This window comes from Numida meleagris, chromosome Z, assembly GCF_002078875.1.
Source record: "Numida meleagris isolate 19003 breed g44 Domestic line chromosome Z, NumMel1.0, whole genome shotgun sequence".
Lineage (NCBI taxonomy): Eukaryota > Metazoa > Chordata > Aves > Galliformes > Numididae > Numida > Numida meleagris.
The window spans coordinates 23,363,609-23,374,896 of NC_034438.1; the positions used below are offsets into that span (position 1 = coordinate 23,363,609).

Below are 11,288 nucleotides of genomic sequence, written 5' to 3' on the forward strand. Positions count from 1 at the left end.
TTTAAAGATATTTTGTAAGATTTCATTGGTCTAGAGGGGTGTCATGGATCAAATAGACCAGCAATAATGGAACATTCAAATACTGCAGTGATTAGGACCATTCAAGTCAGTTGATTTAAAAACTAAAAAAAAAAAAAAATTAAAAAAAGAGCTTCCAGTCTGCTCTGTCCACAAGAGCATTTTCCTCCTAGAATACCTAAAGCACATTTGTAATGACCACATAAGAGAATACTGTCTGTTTGAATCACAGAAAGATTTGGGCTCAGAAGGACCTTAAAGACCATGCAGTTCCAAGCCCCTGCCATGTGCCAGGCTGCCACCCACCAGATCAGGCTTCCCAGGGCTCCATCCAGTCTGGCCTTGACACCTCTAGGGATGGGGCATCCACATGTTCTCCAGGCAGCCTGCTCCACTGTTTCACCCCTCTTTTCCTTAAAACCATTACCCCTTGTCCTGTTGCTATACTCCCTGACAAGTAGTTCTTTCTTGTCTTTCTTGTAGGCTCCTTTTAAGTACTGTAAGTCTGCTGTGAGATCTCCTTGGTTCCTTCTCATCGCTAGACTGAACAAGTACAGCTCCGTCAGCTCTTTTTTGTGGGAGTGGTGCTCCTATGAGTAGAGAGCCCTCTGATCATCCTCGTGGCCTCCTCTGGACCTTGTCCAACAACTCCATGTCTTTCTTGTGCAGGGGGCCCCAGGCCTGAATGCAGTACTGCAGCTGGGCCCTCACAAGGTCAGAACAGAGAGGGACAGTCACCTCCCTCACTGTGATGGACACCCCCTTTTGGTGCAGCCTAGGGAATGGTATGGTTGAACCATGAGCTCACTGGAAGAAAATGAATAGGAGTGTCATTTTGTCCCATGTGAAGCCTGATAATCTTTAACATCAACCTGCTTTCTTGTGTATTCTTGAGAAGGAAATTATCCCGAAATTAAAAAAACAATAACAACAACAACAACAAAAAAAAACAGTCCTGGCATTAGTGTTAGCTTGCAATTGACTGTGAGGCTGAGACAGAAAAACTGAATGTACTTTTAGGCAGGATAAGTCATTTTGCTCTATGATGACATTCAAAGAAAGTGATTCTATCTGCTGATCTTGTGAAGGGATCTCTAGAAATGTGTATCTTAAGTGCACAGCTGTATCTGTGGCAACTTGTAAGTGGTGTCTTTGAAATGGAGGCCAGAATGGGCAACATGACATTTTACTTTCTTATTTAGATCTATATTTAGAGGTTTCCCCCCTCCTAGATAAGTACAAATAATGACTTTCCTATGACTACTTTTTGTCCTGTTTTTCATATAGAAAGAGAAACGCTAGTACTCAGATCTTATGCCTTAAAAAAAGGTTTCTATCTCTAATGGTCTCAGAAGTGTCTGATCTGTCAGCAAATTTTCTTTGAGTAGCAGATGCTATTAAAATTAAATCTAAACATGGGCTTCAGAGGAGTGAAATATAACTTAAATGTGGAATTTCGGTTCAGCTTATCTGTACATAGAACTCTTTCTCACGAGGTGAATTCTTTAAATGCTAAACTCTAAGCAATGGATATACACTTTGCCACTATAAAAGTATAAAAGGCTATTCTTTTGCTGATATGGTAAAAGATGAAATATTCATCTACTTTGACAGAAAGAAGAAAAAACAGTACAAGACAGAAAAGCTGCAAATAAGCAAGATGTGTTTCTCTTAGATTTAGATGACTGTAAGTATCTTGATTAAAGTCTCATTTTTTTCCTATAGCATGAATTCAATTCAGTTGATTCAATGAAATTTTAAATGTCTTAAATGTTGAATCTGTTCATTTTTTGCATGCAAAAAAATTTTTTTGTACAAAAAAAAAAAAAAGATTATTACCCAGACTGGTAATTTTTCTTATGCAAAATTATTATTCTACATGATTTTGTTTACTGTAGGACTAAGAAATAGTTTAACAATTTGGAATGTATTAGGATGTAAAACATTTCTTTTGAGAATTTTCTGTGTCTAGACTTGTTTTCTGTTGAAGTGAGCTTACTTCCTCAGGTACCTATGCATGTGACTTGTACAACATCTATGCAATTACGGTACTATAGTGAGATACTAAAAATGACTCTTTCAAACAACAGGTTAGAATGTAGTTGTGGAAAAAGGTAGGGTAGGGCTGGTGTTGCTTTTTTCTATGCTATTTAGTTCTGTTCTTCAGGTTTACTTCTACATGTGCATCAAATGTTAGTGTTGCATGAATGTCTACTTCGCACAGAACTCGTAAATAAAAATGTGCTGCACAGCATGGATCAGATGGAAGGATTAAATAGAAGGTAAAAGTGAGTAAGAAGGACAATGTATCTTGAATATAAAAAATGCTTTACTTCTGTTCTCAGTGTTTATATTGACCATTGCTGCTGTGCCTGGAAAAAATAATCTTTTGTGATTAGGAGACATATAAACATAAAATAATGATGTCAAGATGCATGCACTGTTTAAACTTAATGAAAATAGATTATTGTCCTTCCCAGTATTTTATTTTATTTTACATTAAGTGTCAGTTGCTTTTTTTTTTTACCTCTAGTCTACCCTGTAACAACTCCTGTGGCTGTTCCTGCAGCAGCTATTTTGTCCCCAAGTTTAACAGCAGACCTAGAGGGATTAAGTCTGTCAAGTTCATCGGTCATCGATGTAAGTATCCTTTAAAAAAGAGTGGAGGGAGTGTCTTAACTTAAGCATTTCATATTTTTGAGGCAATCATCAAAGCAATTTTTTGGAAATACTTTCACCTGTGAAATTCTAGTTTGTATGCAAGGCTGGCAGCTTCTTTTTGATCTGAAATAAATACTTCCTGTAATATGGAGAAATGGTTGAATATTGCTTTTATAAAAATAATGCCTTGAAGGATTTTAAACTTCTTTTTCAATCTGTTTTTTTCTCTGCCTTGGGAAAATTTATGTTCAGAAATTATGCATACAAACTATGCAAATCTTTCAAATCATTTACTTGCTACATTATCAAAAATAAGCTACATAAAATCACAGTTATTAATTCTGTGGTTGTTTACTATACATGTCTCCAATTATGACATGTTGCTATTTGGAATTATTTTTTTCTTGAGTATACAAATCACAGCTGTGGATGCAAATAAAAAGAGTACAGATTTACAATCAGTGGTATATCAGTATGTGTCGTGATTCATACAGTTAGTGCTGTGTGCTTTGTAGCCCTTTCCATTGGGGAATCTCAAAACTATAGGTATAATTAAGGTTAGCAAAGTCATGGAGGGCATTCTTTTGTTGGTGAAAAGAACAGCAGTTTGCATTCTTGGTGTTGTTTATTTAATTTTATTTTAATCATTTTTCTGTCCAGCGCAGATCTGCAGTTTAATAAGGAACAGCAGCATAGGGTAGTTAACCTTATGAAAGTTGTTGGGAGTGATGAGAAGAGAGCACCATATAGGCAGGAGAATTTTTTTAGCCTTGCCTTGTTTCTAATGTGGCTGATGTCTGGAACCTACTCTGCTACTTTAATAATTGCTGTTAAAGTATTTTGTGTTGGGTTTGTGAGCAATGCATTTGTAAAATTATATACTTAAATATTTCTTAAGGACAGAATGTGTAACTAATTATTATCAAGAAATAAAATATTTTAGCTAATGATTCATTCTTATATTTACAGGCCTTAAGATTTTGTGCTTATAAGATAGACTTTCAGATTATGTGATGGCTATCAGCCTTACCTAAGGCTGAGAATTGTGATACAATTAAATTCTGGGTTGGCCAGTAACAATCTGGACATACAGTCACTTTGCGTGATGCGTAGTCATTTATGTGTCACACATTCTTAAAATGTGAAATACTGTCATACGTGTTACACCACAGTGCAGAAAGAAGTTCTATAAACCCTATAAAAGGGTTGAATCTGCGAAATGTTTTTTTTCTTGGTACTACTGAGTTCCGGTTCCAGTAACCAATGAGAAATCTAGAACATCTCCTTATACTTGCTGCTTTGGAAACAGCTGGTCATATCAGAACTAGTTGTTGCTACTGCATGGTGATTTCCTGTTTTTCAGCTGTCACTGCCATTGGTAATAGTTGCAGATGTATATGAGGTCCTTTGAAGTGTTTTGTGTCCCAGGAAACAAGAAAAATTAAACACTAAGGTTAAAAGCTGTTTTTTCGAATGATAACCATACACTGTAAAACATCTTAAATGCAAGTAGTTATATAGTTATAGTCATGTTGTTTTGCACCATCAGGTAATTTTCTAAAAATGAAAATATAAAAAGAGCTTTTAAGACTTTATGTGGGAATGTCCCTCTTAAAATAGTATTCTAAATTTAATATGTGGCCACTTGTTCTAAAAATAAGAATAGTTGTCATACTTCAGAAAACTTTTTCTTCCTTCAATTGGAGAGAAAATGAATTAAACTGTAGAGCACATGCCAAACTAACAGTGAGAAATTAATTTATTACCAGGCAATGGACAGCATGGAGTAAAAATAGATAAGTACAGTATATGACCCTAATATTGAAGAAATGTAGCAGTCACTTATCTTGGAATATGTCAGGCAGTCTATTATTCAAATCATTCAGGACTGTAATTGGATACAGCTTTTAGAAAACTTATAACTCTGTGTTCACAGAATCATAGAATCACCAAGGTTGGAAAAGACCCCCAAGATCATCCAGTCCAGCCATCCACCTATCACCAACATTTCCCACTAAACCATGTTCCTCAGTACAATGTGTAAATGTTTCTTGAACACCTCCAAGGTTGGTGACTCCACCACCTCCCTGGGCAGCCCATTCCAGTGCCTGACCACTCTTTCGGAGAAGTTTTTCCTTTGTAGCTGCTTAACATCACAGAAAGTATAAATACAAGAACTGTTTTGCAGCAATGCTCTGGGTCTCTTTAAACCTATGAAAATGAAAGATTCTTGAATATAAACTGCAGTGCACAACCTGATGTTTTGTACCACAGCTCCTTTGCTTTTATGATTCTTGTTTACACATAAAACATTTACTTGTCATAGAGAGATGTACATATGCGTATTACAGTTTGTTCCAGGAAAAATGAAGTTCTCTGGTAATTTATGGATAACTTCCTTCACGCTGTATGCAAAGCGTAGTACATCTATGTTCATGCTTCTGCCCTCTTGCAATCTTACCTTCAGGTGGGTCCACCGAACCAGGTAACTGGAGGTTACTTCTGAGGCTTCTACAGATATGCACTCAGAACTCATACATTTGGAGTCAATTGAGTTTTAGATAGTGAAATACCCTTGAAGGCTTGCAAGATATGTGAAGCTACAGTACTGGTTAAAAATTGGAAGTGAGAGGCTTTTGCAAGCTGTCAGTTTAAAGCAGATTAAGAAAACAGCAGAAATTGATATTGTCCCTTAAATGGAAGCTTTTGAAGTAGGAAAAGAGAGACTAAAATCAAAACTCATGAATGATAGAAGGGCAGGGAGAATTATAACCTGCTGCAAGAAATAATAATGTGAGCAGGAATGGTGAAGGGAGGAAGAGAGCTGTGGTAAGTATCAGAGAAGCAAAAGAAGGGAGTGATTGTCTGTTCCTACTGATCACACAACTGACAAAAGAAGCTAAACCACCTGTTCTTTTGTCTCTGGGGCTTCAGATAGTAAAAATATGCAAGCAACTGCTCCCCTAAATATATGGATCCCTGAGCATGCTGTATATGGTAATAACTGGTAACAATTATGTATGCTTCAGAAAAAAATGATGAGGATGGAACATATCAACACTTCTTTGGTAACAAGAAGTGTTTACAGTTCAGAAAGGTTTTGGGAAACTACCACTGGATATGAGCTCTGGCAGCAGCAGCAGTTGGATGGAGCTAAAAGGGAAGTCTAGGCCAAGATGAGGAGGATTTTAGAGAAGATGTGGTATGTTCCCTGCCCCGCAGTGGAGGGTAATCTGGGGAAAACATCAAGGCTAAATTTTAAAAAATGTTTATGATAAAAACAAACAGCAAAAGAGGGGAAAATTCTTGTGGAGAAGAGATACAGAAAATTTACTTGCTGCAATAATTTAGTCTTTTCATTAGTTATTATGCATATGGAATTATGGCGTGGTTGTAGAAGCGGTACTGTTTTATTTACTGTTTTTCTTTAGTATACTCAGTGTATTCTTTTGAAAGAAGTTAATATAATATTATCAACAATATGCTTTTATTTTCTACTACTCAGAGCTCTGCAGAATCTGTTTAGAAAGGGAGCAGTAAATTGTGCTGTTTTCTGTCCCTTGAATCTTCTGCGGAACTCTTGACTAGGATCCATTTTGAGAACTTCTTTAGAGTGGTGATGCATAGAGCAGAAATAATAGCTTTTGACAAAAGTCAAGGTCAAGCTACAGACCTGTCAAGCCAGGTGATAAATACATTTAATTTCAAATTCAGCATGTTTACGGAATTTCCTGAAAAACAGTAAATATGAACTACTTCAAAATACAAAGAGAGACATTTTTAGTATAATATCCCCCTCTTAAATGATATTTCAATTTCCAAGTTTCTGAGGTAATATTTACAGGGGAAAATATTCTTATCATTTGAGTTACTTTGTCTATTGAGTCTATTGCTAATTCCACTATAGCAAGTGTTACAGCTGTCTCTTTGCTTGTGTAAAGGATCTCTTCTTGGAAGTAGTGGGAACTCAGAATTACAGTAATGGATTATATCATCAGTCTAGTCTGGTATGCAGCTTGTAAGGGAATGTTATCTACCTAAAGCATAAGAATTCCATCAGTACATCTTCCAAATAGTTACTGGCATGCACTCTACTTCATGAGTTCTATTTTTTCAAAGCTTTGTTAGCACTAATTATTATATAATTAGATATATTTATAATTCATATATAAACTCTGGTCAGAGTCCTTCTAGGGTTCTTACCTCAGGAAAGTCTATGTCATCAGAATTAACTTCAGCCGAAGGGCTGTGATTAATGGTTCTATGTCAGGGTGGAGGCTGGTCACAAGTGGTGCCCCTCAGGGGTTGGTCTTGGGAAAGTGCTCTTCAGCATCTTTATCACTGACATAGACGACGGAATCGAGTGCACCCTCAACAAGTTTGCAGATGACACCAAGCTGAGCGGTGTAGTTGATTCATTGGAAGGAAGGGAAGCCATCCAGAGGGACCTTGGCAGGCTGGAGAAGTGGGCCCACAAGAACCTGATGAGGTTCAACAAGGCCAAACGCAAGGTGCTGCACTTCAGCCGGGGCAATCCCAGGTATTTATACAAACTGGGGGAAGATCTCCTTGATTGCAGCCCTGCAGAGAAGAACTTGGAGGTCCTAGTGGATGAGAAGCTGGACATGAGCCAGCAGTGTGCACTGGCAACCTCGAAGGCCAACTACATTCTGGGCTGCATTAAAAGAGGTGTGGTCAGCAGGGAGAGGGAGGTGGTGGTCACCCTCTACTCAGCTCTTGTGAGGCCCCATCTGGAATATGGCATCCAGGCCTGGGGTCCCCAGCACAAGAAAGATGTGGAGCTCTTGGAATAGGTCCAAGGAGGGCCACCAAGATGATCAGAGGGCTGGAGCACCTCTCCTATGAAGAAAGGTTGAGGGAACTAGGCTTGTTTAGCTTGGAGAAGAGAAGGCTCCGGGGAGACCTCATTGTGACATTCCAGTAATTGAAGGGAGCGTATAAACAGGAGGGAATGATTGTTCACAAAGGTGAATAGTGATAGGAGAAGGGGGAATGGTTTAAACTAAGACGGGAGATTTAGGTTAGATATTAGGAGGAAGTTTTTCACTCAGAGGGTGGTGATGCACTGGAACAAGTTTCCCAAGGAGGCTGTGGATGCCCTGTCCCTGGAGGCATTCAGGGCAAGGCTGGATGTGGCTCTGGGCAGCCTGGTCTAGTGGTTGGTGACCCTGCCCACAACAGGGGGGTTGAAACTAGATGATCTTTGAGGCCCTTTTCAACGCAGGCCATTCTATGATTCTGTGATTCTTAATATCATGAAAGCAATGTGGTGCAACCTCTAGTGATCGCAGCAGGTGTATGCAGTGATTTGAGTAGATACTTAATAACCACTGTGTTTGCAGAGATAGTTTGAGTAATTACTATTAGGTTTTTTTTAAGTGAAATGTGTTATATTTGTGTAAATGTATAGAGTCCTTCTTAGAATGCAACTAAATTTTTTTTGTCAGACAAAAGAAGTTACTTTTAAATCAGTTTTGAATGTTAGCCACATCTTCTTTTACAGTAATACAGGCTTATGGTGTCCTACCTTGGAATCATTTTACATAGTATAGCATTTGCCCTCTTATTTTTCAGCTTGTTGTAAGAAATGTCTACTTCTTTGTGCCTCACCACGGGAGAGTTTTTTCCTGTACCTTAAATGTTTCCTTTATACTTTTTCTGAAGCCTGGTTTTTTATACAACGACTGCAGTTGGGAAAGTTTTGTAGGGGGATTGAGGGACCAGTACTGATGGTGAGGTTTGCTACATGTACGTTATCCTTGTGCATCCTTACAACCTCTTCATGTTGTTAACACACTTGTACACTAAGCAGTGTTTGTATAGTTATGTGGAATTCTCTCTCCAGCTTCATTCCTTAAGGTGGATTTTCTTCCATGTGGAACCGTTCAAAGTATATGTGTTTCCTGCATTTTTTCCTATTCTGTGCTGTATGGACTTTGTAGCTAGCATAAGGCTTAATTGAAATGAATTCTACAAATTCCAGAAGTTAGTAGGGTGTCTGAAAAATCTGCAGCTATGAAACAAGTGAAAAAGCATAGTCTTAAATTAAGAGTTAAAAAAGGAACTTTCTCTTTGTGCACCCAAAATTCAGCTATGCAGCTCATGAGGTGTGACTGATGCTTGTGGGAAGGTGGTGTGGTCCAGTGGATACAGAGCTGGGTGTTACATATGGAAAATGAGTTCCATTTTTGGCTTACTACACGCTCTCTATTCTGGTGGGAGAAACATAGTCTCTTAGTTTTCCATCTGAAAAATGAGGATAATGATGCTTACTTATCTTGGGGAAGCACTTGGAGAGCTACAAGTGAATGTAACTGCTCATCAGCAGATATTAACCATTGACAAGACAGATAAGGAATGCAAAACAGACCTCCCTGATATTTAAATTTGCTTTTCCATGTTTATATAAATTTTCTGTAAAAGTCATTATTTTTAAAATGGTAACATAATACATCCATTACATCACACATTTGAAAGTTATAATGTCCTTCCAGAAATTACTTCCACACGCTTTTAAAAATGATAGCTTAATTAAAAAAAAAAAAATCCTATAGCACTCTTTTAAAGGGTGATTTCACCTTTACTAATTAATTAGAAATCCATTTATCAACATTTGTAATGTTTATTAATGTTCAAGCCTTAGTTATATTCTTCTTGTGTTTATTAAATGTATCAATACTGAGCAAGCTCTACAATTATGAACACTCTGCTTATTTTCTTTCAAATAAATTAGAGAATTTAATTTGAAAGTTCAAATAGGGTCCATCTTTCCTTCTTCTGAGTCAGAAGGAAAACCTTGATATGACACACTGGTATAGATAAAAATGTGCCCAGTCTAGGAGGCATATTTATTATTACTGTATATAATCTTGTTGATTTACTTGATTACTGTCTATTTTAGTACTAGATGTTCTCCATACTAGGTCTTTTATTCTTAAATATATATGTATATATGTGTATATATATACACGTATGCATGTATGTAAACATATATTTTATGTTTAGGTATTAATGAATCCTTAGTTAAAAACACATATGACATACATTGTATAGTGATGAACTAGGTCTTCAGTTAACACGGGTGCTTCTTATTTAATGCTATTTCACTCTGTTGTTGTCTTGGACTGACAAAGATTAAAGCAACATTCAGATATTGCATTTAAAAGTGAAAAATGCTAAAACTGTAGAGTAAGTGCAGTTAGAAAATCAAAATCATATATGTAAAATACAAAGTAAATTTTGGAATGAGGGAGGGTGTTCCAAAAAAGGAACTCCTTTAGATAAATTACTGTGAACAGACGCTCAATCTTTGTTTTGCTTTCTATTAAGAGTCAGCACTTTCCTTAAAACTAATTCACTTTTTTTTTGAGAATTTGATGACATCTATTAGAGAATTCAAAGTAATCTTTCTTTTTCTGTCCAACATGAAAAATATATATGTCGTGCTCGTTAAGACAGGACTACTGAAAACAGTTTGTGCTATGTTTTTAAAAACTACCACGTATAATACATAATAATGATGATTCCATAAGTTATTCCTTAAACATGTAGTGATGATGTATGTAAAATAGTTTGTCTGTGTATGTATTATTCTATGTAACTCAGACAGAAGAGAGAGATAATCTAAGCTATACTTTTGTTTTATTTTGTCAGTAAAAGCTAGCTCTTAAAAATTTCAGCCACATCTTTCTAAGGTAACATTTACCTCCTCACATCTTTAGCATCTATCAGACATGACATGGGACATATTCACTGACCCTAAAAATTTTCATCAGTCTCACGCACTGGAAGGGGGCAGCCGCAGCCAGACAAGAGGCTCATTTCAATTTTAACGGCTGTAATTAAAGGTTAATTCACTGAGTCAGGATTAACGAGGAAAGTACAAATGATAGGCAAGCAGCTGCCTTTATAATACAGGATTAGAACAATGCAATTACAGTAAGAATTAGAAAAAATCAACTTCCTGAAAAGGTTCTGTAATGAATGTTTCTCTGTTAATTGTGGTACTTAAACTTGAAGACTTTGTGCAGTGTTATTTTTTTGTTGTTATAATAACACACGATCAACACTGTGTATAATAAGATAATATTCCAACCACAGTAACAGCAACTGTTACTTAGATGTATTTAATACTGTGCTGCACTGAGAAACTTCACGCTCACTATTGTGAGGTAGCTGTACATGCTAGTCACATAGTAGATGACTGCTTTGAACGCTGTGATGTAAGGTTTATTTCTGTTTATTCTTTCACAGTTGTTTATTTGAGTCACTTTCTTTAGAATAAAATTTAAATTATATTTTTAGAAAACTGAACACTGAATTCAAAGTTTTTCCTTATATTACTCTAACTCATTTCATGTAATGTTCTTCACTTCTAAAATTAATTACAGCTTTCTAAATTAATACATAATATATTAGATACAATCTGTCTTTGACTTCCTATTATAACTGCATTGTGCTGCAGTTGGATTAGTGTGTGAAATTAACAAAACTTAAGAGTTTGTGTAATGAATGCTTTCCCAGTCTCATCTTTTGCAGCATTTAGGACACAGATAGACGTACAAATGTAGCAATAAATTGCAAAGTTA

General features: G+C 36.5%; 1 protein-coding gene across 8 annotated transcripts in view; it reads left to right on the forward strand.

Moving 5' to 3' along the window:
* Nucleotides 1-11,288, forward strand: part of AP3B1 (adaptor related protein complex 3 beta 1 subunit) — a 177,311-nt gene that overhangs the window by 126,908 nt on the left and 39,115 nt on the right. For 7 of the 8 annotated variants that reach the window (XM_021379412.1, XM_021379410.1, XM_021379415.1 and 4 more), the window contains 2 exons: nucleotides 1,633-1,705; nucleotides 2,552-2,658. The exons of the other annotated variant lie outside the window; for it this stretch is intronic. In XM_021379412.1, coding sequence (XP_021235087.1) covers nucleotides 1,633-1,705; nucleotides 2,552-2,658 — 180 coding nt within the window. The remainder of the gene's footprint in view (nucleotides 1-1,632; nucleotides 1,706-2,551; nucleotides 2,659-11,288) is intronic. 8 annotated transcript variants of the gene reach the window in all.